Below are 24,694 nucleotides of genomic sequence, written 5' to 3'. Positions count from 1 at the left end.
GTGTGTTAGTTGGTGGACCCAAATACAGCAGGTTCAGCCATAAAGTTCATCTTGTAGATTTAATGAAAAAAGAAAGAAGCAAGAACAAAAACTTACAAAATCACATGAAACCCACAGAGCCAGACCAAAACAACAACAGGAAGAATCAGCAAGGAGTGGGTAAACGCCTGCTGAGCTGGAGAAGGGTTTAGTGTGGGAGTGGCCGCTGGAACAAAAGAGCTGGGCTGATTGCTAACAAGGTGCAGGTGTGAGGAGAGAAAGCAGGAGGCAGACTGAGGACGGAAAGAAAGAACGTAAAGGACTAGGAAATGAATCTGACACTAATGAATAACTAGACCCATGAAACATAAACTAGAGTAAAAAGGAATAATTAGAGACAAAAACAAGACTGAAGAAAGAAAGAGACTAACAAATACAAAAAAACAAACAAACCTGAAAACATCCCAGGATCCTAATACAAGGAAGCATTTTGTTGTTGTTATTTTAAGCATGTTTTATTCAAGTTATAAGCATATTAACAGTGATCTGAACAAACTGGTGCTATTTAAGATGTTTTTTTGTGGGTTCAAAACAGAAAATTTTATTTTTCCATCAACTAAATAATAAAGCAGCACCCTGACGTTGTGCATCACACAGTGGGGTGATTATGCTTAAAATGATTACTAATTAAGAAAAAGGTTGTGACTTTTTTCAATAATATTTGATAGATTTCAGTGAAAGTTTCTTCCAAGATTTCACAAGGTTTTGTTGTTTTACACTAACAAAATCACTGTGCTTCAACACCTTCAAGGTTTTCTTCTTCTAGTTTTATAGTAGAATAAAATTCTGAAAAAATATTTATGTATTTTTGTCAAAAAAATAATGGACATATAATAAAATACTATCTTAAAAATTGTTCGAGACGCGTCTGCTGAATATCTTTAGGTAACTATGATGCTTTTATTTTGATAAAGTCTTCCGGAAGTGATTTCCTCAGCTTGACAGAGTGATTCAGCTGCAGAGAAACGGAGCTCAGCTTCATCCCTGCGCAGTTTCTGGTCCTGTCCCAGAAACCAGCTGCTGGATCCGGATCAACGCCGCAAAGGAGATACCGGACCAGGCCGAACCGAAGCCCAGCAAGCTGATCCGAACCGAGCCGAGCTGAGCCAGGCCAGAATAAAGACAGAGACAGACAGGCGGCTTCATCTCCTTCTGCAGACTGAGCGGAGTCTTCCTCACCGGTACGAACCGATTCTGGTGGTCTGACCTATCTGCGCGTGTCTGTGGGTCTGTGTGCGCGTGTGGGCCACTCCCTTTCATCGGCTCTACCTGCAGACTCACTGATCAGGTGATCAGAGCATCCTTCATCTGACCGGAAACACACGTGTGTTCTTAAACACACGGGGTGAGGTCATATGTGCGTGTAAATGTGTGTGTGTGTGTAATGAAAAAAAAATCTGGAGGATAGATCCGTGAAAATCAGCTATTAATCACAGCCTGTATGAATGATGATCAATAATCAGCCTCATGTGGCAACCTGGGGCCTAAGTAGCCAAATAGAGAGAAAAACTGTATATATTTCCAATAAGCACGGTATGCATTTGTTGTGATTTAATACAACAGAAAGGCCACTTTCCTAAGCAATCAGTGATAATATCATTGGTTAACAAAAGATTGTATTTCTGTTTGCATATTTATCATATTTCTTTTTTGATTTATGGGTTATATAAAGAAAGTGTTTGAAACTAAATGAATAAAATTAGAAATATATTTAAAGAAAAATACATGTAAAGGATTGGCAATAAATGTGTTCAGTTTTGTTTTAAAGCCAGACTTTTTAGTGACTTGAATTGAATAACATTTACTTGAGTAACTTTTTGGGAAAATGTACTTTTAGATTTTTTTTTTATTATGTTCTACTTTTTAATTTTACTTGAGTAAAGTTGTCATGAAGTATCACTCCTACTTGAGTAATTTCTTGGACGGCTGTTTGCCATTTAAATCTAAATATAAAGTATTTTAATCTGTTTTCTGTTGAACATGATGTGGAGAGAAGAGATTTAAAGGGAGAAATAATGAAATGATGTTCTGTCAGCAGTGTGTTTCCTGTCTGTACATAAAGTAAATGCTTATTTTTCAGAGTCAGCAGAGATGAGAACATCCTGTTGGTTCCCCTTGATTAAACTGATCCAGGATCAGTGATGTGGGCTCAGTTTCTGCAGCGATCCAACATGGCTGCCTCAGCGCTGACAGTGTGTGTGTTTATCCTGCTGCAGGCTGAGATCAGAGGTCAGTAAGAAGCACAACACATCATCATCCTCTTCATCATCAGCAGACAGCACAACTGGGAGCTGAACTCACTGCATGCTGCATTTATAAATCTGACGTGACTGTTTAGTCTGTATCAGCTGCTAACAGCTCTATGAACCTCACATCCAGTCTAAGATGTATATTCTTAATTACGAGAATAAAGTCACAACATTATCAGAATAAAGACGCCATATAATCAGAATCAAAATGGTAAAATTTGGTTTTAATGAGGAAAAAAGCTTTTATTAGGATCTGACATGGACAAATCCATGTCGTGTTTTCTTCAAAATACTCACAGTCGTTAACACAACCATTTCAAAGTCCTGGTGCTGATAATAATTTGATGCAGATGTGTTAAAAGATTAACTATTTCTTTATTTGTAAAACCGATATCAAACTTCACAAGTTGCTCAACATTTCTCATTTTAATTTTTTATTTTTCATGTAGAAATTCTCACGAAATTACTCCTTCATTGACTTTATTCAGTCACAATATTATGACTTTATTCTTCTAATTAAAAAAAAGGTTCTTTTCCAGCCTGACCCTAATACTCTGTCCTAATGTCCAGAGAATTAAAGGAATTCCTATAAACTAACTTTCTTAAATTTTCTGATCTCAGTTGTTTGTTCTGGTACTCTGTCTCAGATTAGATAATCACAATATCTGATTTTTTTCTTTCTAAACTGATTTTGTTGTTTCTTGCTGAATAAAAACCTGTAAAAACAGATCAGATGATGAGTTTCCGTCATGCCCTGACATGTTTTGACCCTGTGAGATTTTTGCTGTTTTTCCTCACTGACACGTTGATTTAGTACCAAACTTCAACATCAGTCTGTAACAGACCCTGATGTTTGGCATCTGAAGCTGCAGGGACGTTTTTTTTTTCTTCCCCACATTCCTGAAGTGTTTGTTCAGTTCCTGCAGCTCCTGATGAACATGTTCGCCTCACTTCCTGTCTATTCCTGATTCCTGACGTTCAGAAAGACGTCGGGCGGTCTGGGCCGGTACTGTTGTTGAGCAGATGGAGCTGATAAGAACCCTCCACCCTCGGCTCATTGTGACTTCCAGCAGACTAAACACTGAGACTCTGCTAGCTCTGATGAATTACTGAGGGCTGATACACACACCCTTGATTATGTTCCTCCAGGAACCTTAACAGAACCTTACTTAGTTTGTGGTAGTTTGTAGTTTTAGCAACAGGATGGCAGTAAAACACAACACATTGTTCTCTAAGGTACTTCTCTCATTGAATTATGTCATTTTACTGTAATAAACTCATCTAATAACAATATTTTTTTGCAAATCTGCACTGCTCTCCCATCCTTCTCATTCTGCTGCTCTTGTTAGTTTTGTAAGTTTACTTTTCTGACAGTTGTAAAACTTTATCATGGTTTTGTTGATGGAATAACTTCAGGAACAGAGAAGTAGGTTATGAAGTTGACAGTTTCAGTCTCTGTTAAAGTGGTTCTCTGTAGGAATTGTTGCTCTGTATAAATTGTTGCTCCGTATAAAGTGTTGCGCCGTATAAAGTGTCCGGTGAGACGTGTAGTTGGATCATCAGATTAACAATGTTGATGTAAAACAGCCTCAGGCCTCCGATGTTCCCGCTCGCTCTTCAAACTCTTTCTCCGATGCTGTCAGTGTTTATAGCCGTTGAGGCCTCAGAGTGTTTGACGTTCGTCAAAGTTCCTGTTGGTCCTTAATATTGTAACACTGCTATGTTGGTTAAAATACATGTGTTACCACAAAATAGGAGATTGTGAGTGGAGACAGAGCAGCGCAACGAAAGAGAAGAGCATGTCTATCCAGACTTTTTACTTAGCCTTCATCCAATAGAACAACGGTTTTCAGCCCATACAAAAACCACAGAAGAAGAAACAAAACAACTTCTCTTAGAGGCACAGCACGATTTCTTAACCATAGATCAACATCAGTAAATAACTGACCCTGTATGTAACCACGTTAATAAATTTAATTACCTAAATAAATCATCTTACAATAGCAACTTTGTAAGTCTTAAATTTGTTCTTGTGCTTCTAATTTATGTTGGTTGTGGTAAGTAGGATTGATAATCCTGATGAAAGCGCACACTGCCATAGAAAGTACAGTTTTTATGAGAGAGACTACATCTGTTCAGTATGTGGTGCTTCTTAAAGCCACATCTGCATAAACTGGCATAACTCATTGCTTCCAAGTGAAGTGATTCAGCACACCAGCGTTCATTTTATTGTTGGTGTGTTAAGTTGGGAACAATGGTTAGAATGGGTACCCTGACTGGTTTTAAGAGCCATATGCAACAATATGATGCACTGTGTTCTCTAACACCTTTGCATTATCTTCTTTGTCTGGAAACCATGGATCAGCCTAAAGACCAGCAACAACTAGCCTTAGCTGTTTTTAATGGTCATAATGTTATGGCTGACTGGCAGCGTTCTCTGTTTGCAGGTTTGCAGTCGGAGGACCAAGAGGAGAGAATCTGTGCGTTTGCCAGCAGCCTGAAGGGGGCGGAGCCTGTCTCCACCAATGAGCTACGAGGAGAGGTTCAGGAGAACGGCACGATACGCTGCAGTCGCGGCTCCCGCTGCTATGGATTGTGGGAAAGACTCGCGGACGGAGAGATGCAGCTGCTGAACCAAGGTCAGGAACGTTCAGGAACGCTTTTCCATTCAGAGTTTGAACCAAAAGATCTGGTCCAAACTGTGTTCTGGTTGACCCAGCAGGTTGTTGTCTTTCAGTAACAGAAAACAGAGTTTGGAAAACAAATGAACAATTTGCATAACTTTCATTTCCTCTGAATATTAGATTAACAGTCATTTATTGCTGAGTTTTTATGATTTGAAGCATCTTGTTTAGTGTTTCCTGATGGATCTGAGCGTTGTCGACAGGAGAAGGAAGAAAAAACTTATTGTTTTATGATTTGTCTGATTTCAATCTGACAGTTTAGGCATATATATATATATATATATTATACATCTCCTTTTTCTCAGACTTTAAAAAGTTAGAGGTGAATTTTATCAGGAGAAAAAGCCTCTAACTCTTAGTTAAGTAATCTGCTGCTCTGAAGCTGCAGACGATCCAACTGCTGTATGATCCTAATGTGATTAAACTCCTCTATTCATATCAGGAGTAGAGTTTGTTATTATTATCACAAAAATAAGATATCATGTAAAATATAACTTTATTAGAAGTGGTGGAAATTAACTGGACAGTAAAGAAAAAGCTATCAAACCTCAACGGTCTTTCTAGCTGCTGCTCGGAGTCTTGACCTCAGGTTTACTCACATTAAAAGGAATTATGGGATGGAGTAATCTGATTTCCTCTCATTCAGGAAGCTCCAGTGTTCCTGTGGAGGAAACAAAGGAGATAATGAGAGAACGACTGTAGCTGTTTTCATTTCAGCATGAAATCTCTGCTGGCGTTTAGGAACTTCCAGGTCATTTCACTCAGTTTCTGTTGGCTCACACAGCAAACATTCATATCCCTGAAACCTTCACACATTTTGCTTTGTTACAACCACAAACATCAAAAGTATTTTATTTGGATTGTGCATGACAGAAACAAAGAAAGGCCAGGAATTTAATGGATTAATTTCAATTAATTAATTACATAGATTTTAATGCATCAAACATTTTTATTTAGTTAATTTCATTTATTTTAACATACAAAGTTGGCAGCCAGAAGCTTTGTATTTGTTTGATTCTGACGCGCAAACAACATCCGCAAAAAATAGTGATGGACAACAAAGCTGCTTCTATTGAGTATGGGTATAATAGCACTTTGCACCACTCTGATGAGTGAATATCCTTAATACCTGATTAAAAATAATAAATATATTTATCTTGGAGCTGCTTGTCTACTTATTCAACACTTTAGCAGCAAAAATGGTTTTTGAATAGAAGATGTTGCTAGTAGTTTTTGATTAAAATTATTAAGTAAAGACCCTGAAAATAACTTGATTAAAAATTTTACTTGCGTTCCACCACTAAAACAAAGTATTGCATTACACTGAAGAGAAAGGAACATATATGGGTTTCAATTCAGTTCTGAAAAACATATACCAAGACAATTTCACAGAAATTATTGCAGTAAGCCTCTTGAGGTCGATCCCGACCAGATTGGCACATCTAGAAACAGACATTTGTTAATTTAATTTAGCAAATCAAGCTCAGTCAGACTGGGTGGAGCATCTGTTGGGTTGTTGTTCTGCTAGAAGTAATCCTTTGCCCCAGTCTCTTTTACAGCCTCTATTTAATACAGAACAGAGACGATGTGTTTAAAGTAATGTGTAGTTATGGCATTTTGCCTGTCAAACAAAAAGTAAAATAGTTGTCCTATCTTACCAGAGGATATTCTTCCACATATTTAATGTTTCTCCTAAATGGCTTGTCAATTTACAAACTGAACTTCTCATAATTTTCTTTCAGTGTTGCCTTTTATCTTGTCGATCTTTGATAAAGGCTAGATTTGGTATGTGCATGACTAATATCTGTCCCGCCAACAAACAGTGGTCTTGCCTGTGGATGTCTGTTGCCATGGTGATCTGTGAAGACAATTTGTTGTACTTAGTTTAATCTAAGATTAATGAGTATGAACGATTATTTCCAAACGTAAATATTTTAAGGTATGCATCATTGTTGTTTTATTTCACAATTCTGTACATCTTTGTGTTGACCTCTATGTCACATAAAATTTCTATCACTTAAAAAGTTTATTATCATATTGTTTCAGAAACTGCAGTTAATTACTTTTCCATAGCACTGTAGAAGCTGTTGCAGTAGTAATGCAGAGGTAATCCATCATTTAACCAGTTCCTGTTGTCAGACGTGTTTGACTAAAGACCCACTTCTCCTGCTGGACTTTATCTGGTATAAAACATGAAACTTTAATGTCAGATTTTTATCTTTTTTGGAATTGTTTTGTTACTCTGCATTTGTTTAACGTTTACTCAGCAGCACATCTGCTCACAGCTTCCAGTAAAACCGAGACTCTGCAGCCACTGAAACTCTCAACATTTGACCGAAACAAAGAGAACAGATCAGTCATTTTTAACAGTCCAGCTGAATAAACCGTTGTGTTTCCCTCCAGGTTGTTGGATGTATGTGGGCCACCACCAGGAGTGTTATGGTGACCGCTGCATCCTGGTGACTATGGCTCCATCTCAGATGCAGAAAGCCAGCTACCATTTCTGCTGCTGCAGCCACGACCTCTGCAACAGTAATTATACTGAAGCTCCGCCCACCGCCGACACGCCCACCCTGAGGTCGATAAGGAGGGACGACCTCAACCTCAGTCCCACAGGTGAGCTCCATTCAGACAAGTTACAGTGTTCGTCATTACTGACTGAAACATGTTCTGATCTAAAAAGAAACATTTTACTGCATTTGTTTGAATAAATGTCTGGTGGAACGTTCTTCTGTCAAAGTCCTTTTCTGACCCAGTTCTGACAGGCATCTACTGTAATATTTCAGTGCCAAATTTTCTATTAAAATTCTTGTGGGTATAAAGAGGCTGTTTATTTGTTGAAGCATGAAAAACAGTAAATTTATCAAGTTTAAGATAACACTTTCAGTTGAAGTAAGAAATCCTAGTAAATTAGAGGGCTCCTTGTGCTTACGTTGTCAAATATTGGAGTAACTTAGTTTCACAGTTGCAAACACAAAGAGCCAATTTTTTATTTATTTGTTTCTTTTGGTAAGTTGGAAACAGATTTAATGAAAAGGGTTTGCTTGTTATTAGCTGTCCAAATCTTTGACCTTGTCTGTTTGAATCACATTTGAACCTTTGAATATGAAGTTTCACAACCCCTGAATTAAAAATATATTTTTCTAACTACTGCTCATTCTGGATGGATTTTACCTCCAGCTCTGAAAACACAGACTGCTGTTCATATTTATGTTTTCTGGCCACTGGTTTATTCAGGGTCTTCTAAACCTAAGATCACAGAAAGTGACAGATGTTAGACAAACATATAAGATATATAATGTCTTATATGAACTTACATGAACACCTTTCCACAGATCGTCAGATGACGGCGAAGGAGACAGCTCTCGTTGCCCTGGCAACTGTGGCTATGGCAGCCCTCCTCATCATGGCGCTGTTCCTGGGATACCGGATGATGAAAAGTAAACACACTGAAACATCTTTTATAATAAACAGAAAGAAGAAAACAACATGTAGAGATTACAGATTACAGATCCTGCAGTGTTTGACAAAAATGCTTTTGTTATGAAAAAAAGCAAAGGTTATTAAGAAGCAGATGCACCAAGGAGAAAATAAACATCCTGAGTATTACTACTTTAAAAAAACATATCAAGAATATAAACAGAAAAATATTTCAGAGTTCATAATTTCAAGTTCTAAAATGTGTCCCGATGTGATTCCTGTAATAATCCCCCAAATAGGTCTTAGAAAATTTTAGTATATACATTTAGAAGATACATATGGTGAACAATAATGAATAATTGATCTTCTTCTGTTGTGTGGATCCAGGGAAGCACAAGCATGGTCTGTCTGCTGTGAATGCAATGGAAGCAGCAAACTCTGACTCAGCTGTGGACCTTGATAACTTGAAACTGCTGGAGGTATTTTTTTTCAATTATTGTGAGCGGAATAGTTTTTTTTAAGAACACAATACATTTTCCATGTATAAAATATTATGTTATGAGCAGATAGTGATCAATTTCCAAACTCTCTGTCAAGATGTTCTTTAAGATTTTTAAAACTACATTAACAACTGAAACATTTCTCCAGTATTTTACTCATGGGATCAATTAAGAACTTTCCAGAATATTCTTTTTGTCCTTTTCCACAAAACAGTAAAGACTGACTCCTTAACAGCCCTGGAGAAAATATATGTATTTTAAATTATCCTCTTCTTCCTCCTCTCTGGCAGCTGATTGGTCGAGGTCGTTATGGAGCGGTGTTTCGTGGCTCTCTGAATGAACGATGCATTGCTGTTAAAGTTTTCAGCTCTGCTAACCACCCAAACTTCTCCAACGAGCGCTCCATCTACCGACTGCCGCTGCTGCAGCAGCATGACAACATCGCCCGCTACCTGGCCGCCGACGAGAAGACGACAGCCGATGGGCGACCAGAGTTTCTGATCCTCATGGAGTACTACCCACATGTAAGTTAGAGACAAATGAAAGAACAAAAATAATATATCCAGAAAATTTGAAAAAGCAAACATAATATGGGGGAACGTTAAGCACAGTTATAGCAGAAAGTTTAAACTTTAGATTTAAATTAAGTTCTCATATTGACATCAATAAAAACTGTTAAATCTCCACAGAATTCAACCGGATTTTATTGTTGAAATAGGAGATTTTCATCCTAAAACACATACAAATCTATAATTAAAACTGGATAAAATGGGGTCTGTTTATTGTTTGTACTTTTAACAAAATCCTGGTCATTTATGGAGTTACAATGAAAAAGAAAAGAGGTAGAAAAAAACATTTAAATTGACTCTATAGATTGGAACCAGAGAAATTTGCTTGTTTTAAGCTGCTTCCAGTCTCTTGCTGGCACATTTTCCTGTTTGAAAATAGTGGAAAGTTTGGTGCCAACCATTACTGCTCTGATCTTATATCTTTTGCATTTTGTATTCCATGAATCCTATTGGCACGCAATAACCACTGCAGCCTCTAGGGGTGCTGTGGTTCAGATATTCTATTCCCACCCATGGCAGCATATCTGTGGTCCACCATTCCTCCAGTCTTTGTGCAGGGAGATGGTGCCGTCCTGTCTGTTTCCTGCCTGGAGCCGCCATCCACACACTCACACTCACACTCACACGCATACGTGTCTTTATGTGATTGTAAGGGCAGTTCTTTAAATATCATATTTGCAGGACTAGGAGCAAAAACCCAACCTAAACCAGCTTGGAAATAGTTTTAAAAACAAATCTGTATAAAGCCAGTTTTATCAGGAGTATCACAAATCAAGTTACGTAAGAGTGAATAAAAACAACCTTTATTTTAAAAAAATGGTTTAAATCATCAAACCTGAACAGACTTAACTGTAAAGTAAATTTTACTCATGTTAATCACTTAAAAACAATTAGAATCAAGTGTTGATGTTTTGTTTTTTTACTATAATGGGGCCAAACTTGATTTATGTTATTTATTGAACCATTATATTTGCAAATCATTCCTCATGATTTGATCTTTTAGGAAGGTTGAGTCCCCACAACATTAAATCCCTCTCAGACTGTTATCAGTATGTTTGTTCATAAGCACTAACAGAGCATGGAGGTCTGGATATAAACAGGATGGCAGCTCTTTGTGCTGGTTGCACTCTGAGGCGGTGTGACGTGTCTGTGGTGTTTTTCTGCATTCCTTTACAACTGGCAGCCGTTCATTAACAACTCTGTTCACAAACTGTAACCCAGACTGTAAAAAACAAACACAGGAACACTTAAATGTTTTTTTTTTTTTCAAAATATGAACTCATAACACAAACTCTCAGATGAAATCTGTTGCTTTTGAAGGAAAAAAATTCTTCTGGAAATTAAACTATAAACACTTAAAACAGAGGGGATCAGTCTACATGCTGGATTAATAAAAATATTTAGCCCGTAATAGCTTTAGACAATAGCGTAATAGCGTAGATAGTTTTAACCTTCTTCTCTTCCTATAAATGTAACAACAGCTAGTGGTTCATTTTTGGTCTTACACATATTTCTAAGTGGTTCCTGAAGCTGATTTTTCTTTCAACTAGAAAAGGTTCATTATGATTTATCTGTTATTCATCACACTGCTTAAGGCTGAACTAAAAACAATTATAGTTTTCACAACTGGATAACCGAACTCCTTAAATTGTTTTTTTTAAAATAGTACTGAACCTAGCAAGAGTCAGCTAAGTTCTAACATTTATTTCTCTAAAATAATACTAAAAAAGAAAGATACCCTAATTGGTAAAAAATATACAAGTCTTTCATGTAGGGAGATCAGAATTACTGTTTTCTGGGAACAAATCCAGTAAAAAAAAAAATCTTTGCCACAGTTCAGAGACAGTTGGCAGTTTTTCCTTTCCTCACAGCGATCCAATCTGCCCAGCAGCACTGGAGTTCTGCTTGTAGAAAGTTGACCAGTGATCAGATTCTTATAAATCCTGGACAACTCTAGACTTCAGATTTTAAAACTTTTCTTTGATGCCTCAAAAAGTGCCAAAAAAAAGTTATGAACTGCATATACATATCAGAAGTTACTGTCCATAGATTGTTTGTCTCCAATATTTGACATGAAATCTGTTTTCTAATGAGACATTTTGCTTCAAATTTTTAAGTTAATATGTTTGGAACAAGGTTTTTGTTTGGAAACAACCTGAGAATTCCTGAATTGACAACATAGGACTGAACTAAAAGAAACATGTTATTTTAAAATATCAGATTGAGAGAGAATCATTTGTATAAATAGAAAAATTGTTGGAAAGGGACTTTTCAGACTGTTTTAGTCAGTTTGAAGACCTGGAAGCTGCAGAGAAACTGTTTTAATTGAATTTCAGGCTCAAACTAAATGAAAGTCTCCTGCAATGTTTGTAAAGTATGGATCTGTTTCAGGGCTGTCTGTCTCAGTACCTGTCTGTGCATACTGTGGACTGGCTGACCTGCTGCAGGATGGCCCACGGCATCACCAGAGGACTCGCCTTCCTGCACACTGAACTCTACAGAGGAGGTATGAAGACCTTATCACAGGAGGAATGCGTCAGTGATTCACTTTAAAGCTTCCACTGAGCTGACAGACGGTTTGGGAACTATTTTCTCTGGCGGATGCATCTCTGTAAGGAGCATCAGGGGTAGCAATATAGTTTGTGTGGGAGTCAGAAGAAAAGCAATCTGTGTTTTCATAATGAAGGGGACAGACATCAGTCAGTGTGAGAGTGTTTCTGACGGTTTGGATGAAACGGAGCTCAACGTCAGATGGAGAAAAGATTCATTCTCACACACAACATTCAGGAGGGAGATTTCACAGAGTAGCACCATCTCCTCCATCTGCTTTGCTGTCTCTGTTGGTGTATATCTACTCTAGATTCACAAAGCAGATTGCACTAAGCACATGCAGGTGATTAAGTGGTCAAAACATGATATTACATGATATTTGCCACTGGAGTTGCTGTGGTTTCAGCTCTTGTTTAGCTTTTATCATCGTATCAGTTTTTTTTATCTGGTTGTCTGTATGTAAAAGCAAAAACTGTTTTTTGGTCAGGATAAGAAAGTATAACCCTTAAATTGCAGCAGGAACTTTTCAAGTTGCCGTATGAAACAAGTTTCTCTAAAACTAACAGAATATTTTGTATATTTTTTGATAAATTAAATAAAATCCCCCATCTGTCATGTGGGATTTTATTAGAAAATTCTTGCTTTAGAAAATAAATCATTTTATCCTCAGACCTGAACTCACTTGTTGTGTCTGTTCCCACTCAGACCAGTACAAGCCCCCCGTGGCCCACAGAGACCTGACCAGCAGGAACGTTTTGGTCCGATCCGATCTGTCCTGTGTCCTCGCCGACTTTGGCTTGTCAATGAAGCTGACTGGAACCAGAACCTGTCGGCCCGGAGAAGATGAAACCATGGCCATATCTGAGGTCTGGACTGTTGGTTTTTCCTGAGAGGTGATTAAGGTGTAGTCAGTTACCTGGGCGGAGCTAATGGGCTGTGTTTGCAGGTGGGGACAGTTCGGTACATGTCCCCGGAGGTTCTGGGAGGAGCGCTGAACCTCAGAGACTGTGAATCGGCTCTGAAGCAGGTGGACGTGTACGCTCTGGGTCTGCTGTACTGGGAGAGCTTCAGGAGGTGCTGCGACCTGTTCCCAGGTAAATCGTGACCCTTCCTGCACTTTCTGACCACCAGGTGTTCAGACTGCCTCACTGTGAGGGGTTGGTGTGTGTTTAGGGGAAGCCGTTCCAGAGTACCAGCTGGCGTTCCAGGTTGAAGTCGGGAATCATCCGAGCTTCGAGGACATGCAGATCCTGGTGGTCCGAGAGAAACACAGACCCAGATTCCCAGAAGCCTGGAAGGAGAACAGCCTGGTCAGTATTCCAAACTCTGTCTCTCTTACAATACATTTATCAAACTGAAGCCCTGTAGGTCAAAATCCAGCCAACAACATCTGGTCCACCAAAATATGAGTTCAAGATAACCGTTTTGATTTAAGTGATTCAATGCTATTTAATCACTTAAATCAAATCAGTTTTTTGCACATTGTCAAACTGCAATGTGAAAAGATGTTAAATATTTCATTTTATGAAGTGCTCATCAAATGCAAAGGAAGCTATAATACTTTAATACCTTAATAGGTTATTTTATCAGTACATTTTGCTGTTACCTGCCCTTTAAGAACATTCAAGATATTAATGTGGACCAAAATTAAAATCAGTTTGACACCACTGCCTTACAGAATGGATTCAGGATTGAAAGGCTCATCATCATATCCGATTTATTTCTGTTTAAAATGACAAAAACAGATCAGATACCTGAGAAAGTTTTAGAACTGTCTGGTTGTGTATGGCCTGCAGCTGCTGTTTGTCACCGACTCAGTTTTATGTGTTTATAGGCTCTGCGGGCTCTGAAGGAGACCATGGAGGACTGCTGGGACCAGGATGCTGAGGCTCGACTTACAGCTCAGTGTGCTGAGGAACGCCTGGCTGACCTCATCCTCCTGAGCCCTCATACAGCACTGCACAACCACAGGTAGAAACCAAGATCACACCTGGAACAGAGGAGGTACTGGAACAGGAAGATATTTAGCTCTTCTGTTCCGAGAAATCACTATTCAGTCATTGAGCTCTGTAGATGCCTTCTTCTTCTTCTGTGGAGTTTTATGACAGCTTACATCCATAAAGATGTATCACCGCCACCTGTGGGTATCAGATCCTATGAGTTTTTGAACCTTCCATTGCCAACAGGAATGACATAAAGTATTTGTATCTACACTAACTGGATCCCCAGTCCAATAAGCTCTTCAAAAAGACATTGCTTGATACTGGAGTTGCTGTTTTTTTTCATCTGAGCATCTGAGTATTTACAGCAGTCCAAGATAACGTGGTTCACAGTTTCTATACTCTGACAGAAGTCAGAATATCAACATATTAAACTGGCTAATATGGATTTGTCCCATTTATTAACGTCACAATACCTGGCTCTGCAAATTGTATTATCCAATTCAAAAACTTGTCTTCCCCTGGTTTCTTGTTCCCACTGCTGTTGTCGCTACTGGTGATCCATTCATTTGATTCAGGTGTGTTGGAACAGGGAGGCATTGAAAAGTTGTAGGAAAAAGCTTTTCAGGATTGGGTTCAGGAACCCTTTGTGACTTATACCCACATATTGCTTTTACATTCTGAAACAAAAGTCGAACCTTTCACTTATCATGATTTAGACAACAGTAGCTAGCTAGTTAGTGTTCATATTAATTTCACATCGTTACAGAATTTTTCTTCTCTAACAACTGATTTATAGCTCCAATCCCACCACAGCAATAAACTCGTGAAACAATCTTGAGATTTTGCTTTCTATTCCTTAGGAATCTGACTCACAGCCGCTGGACTCCTCAAGTTGGCTCCGCCTCCTGCTACATCGAGGATCTCCAAGTGGGCGTGGTTAAAAATCTCCAGGGAGACGGGCACTCGGCGTCGGTTGTCAGGACGGCCGTGAGTGGTGCAGAAGTTGGAGAGAAGAACAAGAACTGCATCAACCAGCAGCGGCAACAGGTAGAAGCACAACAGGCGACACATTAAATATGAACCCAAAAATATTCTGACTGACTCACTCTCTCTCTCTCCTCTTACAGATTAAAGCTCGTTCGGCCTCCTCAGACTGCAGCGTGATCACCACCAGCAGCCTGAGGACAGACTCTGTCCTTTGCAGCGTCTCTGAGCTAAACGGTAACTTACTGAACCCTGACGCTCAAATTAGAAAACTTTAATCCAGATAAATTTTAACTAGAACTCCTGTCCTGCAGGGGGCGCTGCACCCAGTATTCCTGTCTGTCTACAGCTCACAGAGGAAGACCTAGAGGCCTCCAAACTGGACCCTAAACAGGTTTTATGTTTATTTTGTCTTCAGCTTCTCTTCTTCCTCCTCACAAGGCCAGCATCTGTAAACATCTGTGTTTGCAGGTACAGAAAAACCTGAGAGAAACTTCTCAGGAAAACCTGATGGAGCATTCTCAGAAGCAGTTTGGATCAGCACCACAAACCTCCAACCTGCATCACAGTGTGGAGGTAAAACTTCTCAGTTTCTCTCTGCCTGAGGAATTGATACTGAACTCTGTCACACCTGTTCCTGTTCGTCCTGCAGGTGACCAATCAGGAAGAAGCAGGACCTTCCTTCTCCATCCAGCCCCTCCCCAAACAGCAGAACGTTCGCCAGAGGCCCACCAGCCTCCACCTGCTCCCCAAACCCAGCGAGTCCCGACTGAAGCTGGGAAGGCTCAGGTCCACTCACCAACAGGTATGACACTCTATGATCTCATTGGTCAGAGAGAATTGATTGGACCAATCAGGTTCATCAGTATCCAGACAGCAGAGAGAGAGATGATGGGGCTGAATCTCTGCAGGAATCCTGATGAGAACCTCATCAAATTTGCAAATCTGACGATTAACACCATAAATCAGTAAGATGCTGATCTGCAAAATAAATATTTCCAAATATTTAAGATAATTTTTAGATGCAGCTCTACATCAGGTGAACCTCCTCTCCAGGTTTGTGTGATGCATTCTCCTCCAGTAAGCCTGGATCTCCTTTGTTCCAGGTGGAGACAGGTGTGGCTAAGATGAACCAAATTATCCCATCTGTGGAGGCACACCTGGTCACCATGGTTACCAACATGAGGAGCAGCGCCACGAACGGGACTGAGGTCCTCTGTGCCTCCAGCAGCTACAGCTCCGGCGTTCCCGTCCTGGTGACCAATAAGACGAGAGGAGGAGGGAGAACCAACCCTGCAGGGCCGCAGGAGGATGAGGGGGATGAAGGACGAAGAGGAGGAGGAGGAGACGGAGACAGCCGACTGAACCTGAATCTGAACTTCAGTCCTGATGAACATGAACCTCTGCTGAAGAGAGAGCAGCTTCCTGCTGAGAGCGACCCTCCTCCTCCTCCTCATCATGGTTCATCGAGCAGAGCGGGAGGACGAGGATCCAACTCCAACAACAACAACAACCGCATCCCGTTGGGCTTAGAGCTCCATGTTCCTGCAGAGGTGTGTGTTCCTAAACCAGAAACCAGGAACAGTGAACCTCCTCCTGCAGGCTCTGTTATTCTTTCTGGATTAGAAATGGTGTCAGTCCATCCTGAGGACAGAAGTGAAGCCGCAGATACTGAAATATGTCAGAAAGAAATTAAAACTCCAACAGACGGAGGCCTACAGGAACAGAACTTGGCTTCAGAAGCATCAATAGCTCCTCTGAATCCATCATTGGTAGAAATTACAGCTACAGGAGCTCCACCTCTGGACATCTCCAACCTGGAAGCTAAAGATTTGGATCCTGCTCCTGCAGAAAGTCTGGCGTCAGAACCTGTAGAGCTGCAGAATCAACCTTCAGAAGCTCAGACAGCAGGTCTGTTGCTCAGGCAGACTAAAACCAGGAGACCGGAGCGTCCATGTTCCCTAGACCTGTCCTCCTCCTGCATCTCCTCAGGTGGGTCAGCATGCTTTCTGTGCAGAACATTCTGAGATGAAACAATGCAAAGATCCAACTAAACCCACTTCTCAGAGTTTGTGGTTCTTGTTCCAGATATGCAGGAACAAGTCAAGTTAATTTACAGCACATTTCATCAGGAAGGTAGTTCAAAGTGCTTTACACTAGAAAACATAATACAGTAACCAATTATGAAACCAGCAATAAACATTACATTTTTGTCCATCAAAATCATCAGGCAAATACATCAAATATATTAATGTTTTAGTTATTATGAATCAAAAGCATCTCTAAACAGGTGGATTTTTAGCCTCTATTTAAAGGAACTCAGTGTTTCGGTTGTTTTACAGTTTTCTGGAAGACTTTGGGACTTCGGAGGCCGACTTTGGAAATATCTTTATGTGGCTCCCAAGGTTCTGATCTGAGTCCAGATTTCACTAGTTTCTAGCTGTAATAACTGAACCTGCGTGCCGACTGTAAATTGTTCCTCTTTTGGCCCAAAGATAATAACTTCAGTTATTATGAGCAGTCCATGTTTCTCCTCCTGTTTCCTTATTCCCTGCTCTCTTGTCCTCAGATGATGTTTCTGTGATGGACCAGGGCAGTCTGAGCGCCACAGGTGAGAAAATCAAGCGCCGCGTGAAAACGCCGTACACCCTGAAGAAGTGGCGTCCAGCCTCCTGGGTGGTCTCCTCAGATAAGGATCTGGACCTGGAGTTTGAGTTCAGCAGCGGTCAGGTCCAGGTGTCGTCTGGTCCACTCAGAGCAGGAGGTGCAGGTGTGCCTAGAATCAACCAGTCCAAGTCCAGCATGGCCGTGTTTCTGGTCGGAGGAGGAACCACGGCAACCACAACCTCAGAGCCGGATGGGATGACCCAGTTCTGAGAAGCCTGCTGCTCCCAGTGGAGATCTTTCTTCTTTTTTTTTTTTTTTAAGAATTTAACTTTGGTTGTTGGAAACCGCAGTTAGCTACTCTGATTACAAAAAAAAAAAAAACATCTGAGGTGGAACAAACGTGATGGAACTGATGCTGTACATTTAGAGGGCATTATTTGTGAAACTCTTCAGATGGAAAACAGGAACTAGAATAATCTACTCTGTGTGCTCAGCAGGGGGCGCTGTGCACTACATCCTACAACAAATAGGAAAAAAGACAACCAGATGCAAAAGATACAGAGCGAAATCTGCAGGATTTTCTCTTGTAATTTTTAGGCATTTTTATTCTCTGGAAGCAGAAACAAGTTTTTTAAATGTCTCCTTGGTTATCCTATTTAACAAATAGTATCTGAAAGCATACTAGAATCTTTTTGAAAGGTTACTTTATAAGAAAAAAAAAATCTAATCCAAAACCCTTGATGCTGATATGAGACAAAATGGTAGAGCCCCTTTTCGATTAACCTTCCAGCTGGTTGTGACCTGCCTGAGTTAAAGCATTTTCCTTCTGAGGTCTGTCACCATGGCAACACATCGGACACACAGCTGGTCAGACATATTTCATTATAATGATAATGAAATATGTCATCATAAAGATGATTTTAAACAGTTGGATAATACAGAGATTCACTTTCTCTGATGTCCAACAGCAGCGTAAAAAAAATATTAGTCACATTCATACTTTAAATGTTTGGTTGCCACTTTGATAAGTGTCTTAATTTGCACATTTTTCCTCATCTTCAGTGTCTTACCAGGCCCAAATCAATAAGCACAATAATAAATCCCTCAAGATTTCTGTACGAAAAGAGGAACTGGTTAATTTGGGTGTGATGTCATTTCCTGATCCAAATTTTGACTTCTGATGTAAATCAGATCCTTGATCACCAGTTTATCTTCCTGGTGTTAGTGAAGATGTTCTGGTGTGCTCAAATACATGCACATAATTTACACTTGTATTTGAGTTTTCTACACAGAATATAAACGTAAAATAATTTGTGATATTACACCGAAAGGAGCCTGCAGACAAGTTGACACTCTGGACAGATTTTCAGACATAAAACTGGATCAGATTTAAACAAATTAACCAACAAACACATAAATACCCATTAGATTATCATATAGATGATCATCAGAAATTATCAAAACCTCCCTGTTGATGAAGTTAGTGGGAAGAGAGAGGCTTTCAACCAATAATGTTTTATTTTTTTAAGCACTTTAAGCACAGAGTTAGAGTAATATATTGTGTATGTGGTTCAGTTTTAGCACAAAGAGCAACTTATTTAAGAAATTCTCACTGAAACAGTAAATGTTGATCTGCAGCTACTTTCTTAACCTGTTTACAGTCTGGATCAGATGGTCAACAGATTCTGGAGAATCTTTTTTATTTACACTTTTAAAAACTGGCTAGAGAGAACCATAGAGAAGCAGGACTGAAGTCTGAAGACAGAGGAAGAAAACAACAGACAGGTTCAGGTTACGGCTCAGATGACAGCGGGACTGAATGAAAATTAAAACATCAGAGTTGTCGGAAGACAGAAGAACAAATGCAGTCTTTTTGGTGAACTGGACCTTTAAACAGCTGCTATCTTGCCCCGTCAACATTGTCTTCTCCTTGATGATCAATTCAAAAACCTTTAGAGTTTAGGCCTAATGTGATTTTAAATAGTTTTAGTCTGGCAGGTTAAAATTGTGAATCCTTCAGATTCTAGCAGATCTCATTTTCTATCATGTTTAAAAAAACAAACCGGTTTCCAACAGGAAGTTTTTAATGTCCATTTTTCTAAAGCAGGAGTTAGATCTTTTTTAAAATATATATGTAAAAACAGCAGAACATGAAACAGATTTCAGTCCAGTTTCATGTTTTCTTTGAGCTTTTTATAACAGAAGCTCTGCAGGTGCAGGAGACTTTTTCTGCAGACTGTGGCTGTTTTATATAGAAATGCCTGCTGCGATATTTACATTTACATTTATTTACATTTCATCTATATCAACTTGTTTAAATGTGCACTTGCAGTAAATTAGCAGCATTTAGCATTTAATAATGGTGTCCAACTGTTATTTAAGATCTGAAGATGCCTTCTTAGTTCTGTTTGGTTATTTTTGTATTTTATACACTTTGTACTGTTTTTAGATGCTGGTGTGAGTGAATGTGTGTGTATTCTGAGAAACTGTTCCTGTTTTACTTCATTATGTATGCATCGGTGGGTCTGCTAGTAGACTGAGCTGAACTTCAGAGCCAGATTGGTTCTTGGAGAACTGAAGCTGTTCTTTCATCCAGGAGGAACAGGACTTGAGGAAAGAAGACTTTTTATGGGAGTGATGGTTAAGGAGCTCTGGTTTTACTGGTTTCAGCTCCAGGATGTGTCCACCAGTTCAGCTGCTGCAGGCGTCAGTCATCATGTCCCTCCCACTAAAAGACTCTGCAGCTAATTTTGTAACCTCCCTCTGTACAGTTCTTTCTGCTGATGGATGACTGCACATTATAAACTGACGTTTCATTTGCTGGATCTTGGAAAGAAAGTTGCATCTTCATCACAGTAAATTAGAATCTCACTGGGAAGTTTGCTTATTTCTATAAAAAAAGTGAAACCCATATATTTGTTTCATACACAGTTATGTGTGTATAAAGTGTTTGTTTCTGTTCATTTTGATGATTATGACTTACAGCTAATGAAAAGCCAAAATTCTGTTAAACTAAAAATAGCATAAAGGATTTTATACACAGTAATGTTGACTTACTGAAAACTACATAAGTCTATTAGAGATACAGTAAATTATTCAAATTCTTGGTTTGGGCTCTTTTTGCATTAAGTGCTGCCTCAGTGGGGTGTGGCATGGAGACAACGAGTCTGTGGTTCTGCTGAAGTGTTAATGCCTCTCAAAGGAGGTCGCCAGCTTATCTGCATAGTTGGCTCTGTCTCTTGTCTTCCTCTGAAAACTGGGACCTTGATTTCCAAATTCAATGTAAAATTTTCTTTCATCTAAAAAAAGGACTGAGCCAAAGTTCAGTCCTTTTCTCCTGACGTTGGTTCAAGAGTGGTTTAACACAAAGTTTTCACTCATGTCTTGGAAACATCCGTGTGTCAGGACCATGAAAATCACATCTTACGTCTTTAAGAGCTTTGTTTTATATCTTTTCAATGCTGTGGTTATCATTGTTGGCTTTCCACCTCTTAGATTTCTTTCTTCCACTACACTTTGCATTACCGTTCCTGGATACAGCACTCTGAACAGACTGTTTCTTAATCAGTTGTGCTTTTTGGCTAACTCTTGTTCAGTGACTGTCTGCTGGTCAGTTCTGATAGAATAATGCAAATATACTTTTCTGATGCACCAAATTTTAGGTTTTCATTAGCTGTAATAATAATCATAGTGTTAAAAATGAACAAAAATAAATGCTTGAAATATATCCATATGTGTATAGATGAATGTATAGTCTCACTTTTTTACATTTGTGAAATCAAGTAACTTTTCAATGATATTCTACAATATTGAGATGTAACTGTAACTGTCACACTGTGCTGCTAGTTAATTCTGTTAGAGAAAAAAAATTAAATATATAGCAGCCAAGCAGTGTGTACATTAGGTTTTATTATTACAAAATGTTTAAAAAAAAGTAAAAATGAGGTTTTCCAGAAGTTTCTTTATTAGCTGTTATCTACTGAACTGAAATCACAGTTTGCTGCTGAATTTCCCTTTAAAGTCTTTACTGTAGCTCTCATATTTGTATTTAATAATCCTTATCTGCATCTGTAGAAATTCATTCAGAGTTAATATATTCACCAATGTAGCCTCGTGCATGATGCATCAGCTCAGTAAAATGTTTTCTGTTGTTAACGCAGCAGGTTTAATGGGGGCTGATTCTGGTTCAGTTCTGCTCCTGGACTGCATCACCTGCTGGTTCTTCATCAAAACAAACCCTTTCAGTTCCAGCATCTTTAAATAGCCCTCTTCTCGATGCTTGCTGCCATCTGATTGGTCAGCTAGGTAAAACACCGAACAGAAGGGGCCCCTTTAAGCCTGCCTGTGATCATGTCCTGCTTGCTGTATGACTGAATTGATTAAGGACTGTGACCATCAGTGTAATGATGTAGATATAATCTGATATGTACCTACTGTGTGTCCTCTGATGGTTCAGGGATGTTTGAGCTGTTGTTGAACTTGTTGTGCGTTTCTGTGTTTTTCTGTCCGACATGTTTTCTTCAGTGTAAATACTCACTGTAAGCTTCCATAGGGGACCAAGTAGCTCAGCTGTATACGGTTAGTGTTGTATTCTGAGCTGCTCACAGTTATAACATGTTGTATCTCCTTCACTGCATGCTGCCCAGCCCTGCACTCCATTCTTTACCAAGGTTCATCCCAGCATCTCATATCTTCATGTAGAGACTGAAATAAAAATATTGGAGCTTTGAGTTCATCATGAAATTAAAGCAAAAGGTTTCCGAGTGTTTCTTCATGTCGGGTTGTTTTTCCATCACGTGGGGAAAAGATGAGGAATTTACCTGTTCAGAAGAAGCTCAGAGTATTTGAGAGTATCCAGCAAAGTATTATCCAATGATTCCCAAACTTTCCATCTTTTGATCCACAAAATAAAAATTTAAGAGTCCTGTGACCTGAACTCTTGGTTTAGCATGCAAGAATCAGTTAAAAAAATGATAGAATGGCAAAACAATCAACAGCAACTGTTGAGCAACTGTAAATGTATTCACTATCACTAACATGCTGCTTTTATTTATTCAAGTTCTGTTTTTTTATCTTTAAAACATTGATAAAATTCATGTGCTCTCTGCTATTTTTGCTATCTAGGTTATCTTTCTCCAAGAGGATCTCAAGATGCTACACTTGCATGTTTGCTTCCCCAACTTTGGGAGCAGCTGCCGTAAACTCCTTTGTAGATTTGTCCAATTGGGAGCAGATTTAGGGGCACAAAAGGGAAGTCTGTCGAAATTAAAACTGGTACAAGAAGAGAGTAGAGAGACAAACAGTAGAAGGATGAATGGATCTTATCTAACAATACATTTTTAATACATTTACAAGACTTCATAAGAAAAGTGTCAAAGCTAGTATTTCTGAACACACCGTCAGATATTTTTTGGACTTGTTTTGAGTCCAAAGACGAGAGTTAAGACAGTGGCGGACTGTTTTAGCTCTCCACAGCTAGAATATGTCACTCAGCTCTGACAGATGTAATTCTGGATACTCCAGATAGGTTGTAGATGTGCAACCTAAACCCTCTGCTGAAGAATTCCTGGTAGCTTCATACTGGATTCTTACATTTTTGTTTGCCAATTGCATATTTTTTCCCTTTAACATGTTTGTTGGTACTGTTTAGCATTTGCAACAAAATGTTTGATGGTTCTGTGATCACTGCCAAATATCTTGAGAATAGCAAATGTTGCATCCCTTTGGAGGACTTTACACTTTTTGAATGCTTAAAGTCAATTAAACATCTTTCCCCCTCTTTTTGTATGGGAAATAAAAGCTACACAATAACACACACTTTGATAATAGGGTGTTGATCTCTTTAAGCTCCACCCCTTACCCCTTTATTACACTTACACACAAAACCTGATATAATTCAATCCAAAAAGCCTTAAAAATTAAAACATAGATTTGCAATTATTCATCAAATGATCTTCAAAATTATCACATACCTAAAAAGAATTGAGCACACAATGTACATACTTAGGAGATGTTTGTCATTTTACAATATGGGTTGGTTTACTTCAGGGAGTACAAACTTATATCGATAATAAAACCTTTGCTTTTAAAATGTTTAAATGTAGAAGTCTGCTATAACTACTAACTGAATATTTAAAGTTTGAGACTGTGATTAGTTCATATTTACAAAATTAGATTTTAGACTCAAACTAAAATAAGAGGATATTATTCACTGTTATACATTGTCAGACTGTATTATTTAATTAAATGCAGGTCAAACTGTTTTTGTATTGTTTAGTATTTTGGAGGGAAATATATTTTGCTGACTTTAACCCATTTTATTTTGTTATAGTTTCCTTTTATCTGTTTTTATTTTATAGCTAGGAAAAAGGATAAAAGAGCTCAAATTAAGCAAAGGGCAAGTCCTGCATGATGTTTATATGTTTTAAATAATATCAGTTAGGGAAATCATAGACTGGTCTGAGTGACAGTTCTGTTCCAATAGCAATACTGCCATCATGTGGTGAAATATAGACACTGCAACTGACAAACATGCAGTGAAAACCAAGGGCGTAAGAACAAGTTTTATCATTTTATCATCATATCGAAAACCTGACAGATCCGTAAATAGCTTGAGGAGAAATGTCAAACAATGTTGTCATCAACACGTTACTCTAATCCGGTGTTTCTCAATTCCGGTCCTCAGCCCCCCCCCTGCCCTGCATGTTTTAGGTGTTTCCCTTCTGCCACACACCTGGATTGAATCTTTGGGTGATTAACAGGCTTCTGCAGTACTTGGTGGCTGCAGAAGACGTCATGCAATCATTTGAATCAGCTGTTCTGGTATAGAGGCACATCTAAAACATGCAGAGCAGGGGGGGCTGAGGACTAGAATTGAGAAGCACTGCTCTAATCTGACCCCTTGTAATGCGTAATCTAACGCATTGCTATTTACAATTCAATAATCAGATTAAAGTTACGTATTCAAGTTATTTGAAACCTGTAATCCAGAAGCTGGACAAAAGACTCATTCAGCTGATCTGGAAGACTTGAATAAGACTCTAACTTGAGACGTTTTTAAGTGACTGGTTGTTAAACTTTATTTTATCTGCAATTATGGTGGCTGCTTAACTTACAAGAGTGCTCAGAGAGAACTCGCACATGCACAGG

The 24,694-nt window shown here is 38.9% G+C and overlaps 1 protein-coding gene across 2 annotated transcripts; it reads left to right on the top strand.

Annotated features, from left to right (window-relative positions):
• The first annotated feature begins 982 nt into the window (after positions 1-982).
• LOC102230588 (bone morphogenetic protein receptor type-2-like) lies at positions 983-22,290 on the top strand. 2 transcript variants are annotated; one of them, XM_023337356.1, is made up of 19 exons: positions 983-1,220; positions 2,120-2,268; positions 4,736-4,927; positions 7,376-7,588; positions 8,308-8,412; positions 8,780-8,871; positions 9,183-9,416; positions 11,853-11,967; positions 12,717-12,877; positions 12,958-13,105; positions 13,185-13,321; positions 13,846-13,982; positions 14,815-15,001; positions 15,082-15,175; positions 15,253-15,332; positions 15,410-15,514; positions 15,591-15,743; positions 16,045-16,930; positions 17,508-22,290. In XM_023337356.1, exons 2-19 carry the CDS (start codon positions 2,181-2,183, stop codon positions 17,813-17,815), a joined length of 3,435 nt encoding a protein of 1,144 aa, XP_023193124.1. In that variant the 5' UTR covers positions 983-1,220; positions 2,120-2,180; the 3' UTR covers positions 17,816-22,290. The 2 variants fall into 2 exon arrangements, with proteins under 2 accessions (XP_023193124.1, XP_023193125.1); XM_023337357.1 differs by lacking the exon at positions 983-1,220 and adding an exon at positions 1,234-1,327.
• Positions 22,291-24,694: the final 2,404 nt, after the last annotated feature.

Source organism: Xiphophorus maculatus, chromosome 7 (assembly GCF_002775205.1).
Source record: "Xiphophorus maculatus strain JP 163 A chromosome 7, X_maculatus-5.0-male, whole genome shotgun sequence".
NCBI lineage: Eukaryota > Metazoa > Chordata > Actinopteri > Cyprinodontiformes > Poeciliidae > Xiphophorus > Xiphophorus maculatus.
Note: the sequence above shows the minus strand (reverse complement) of the source record. Positions and strands in the feature narration are given on the sequence as shown.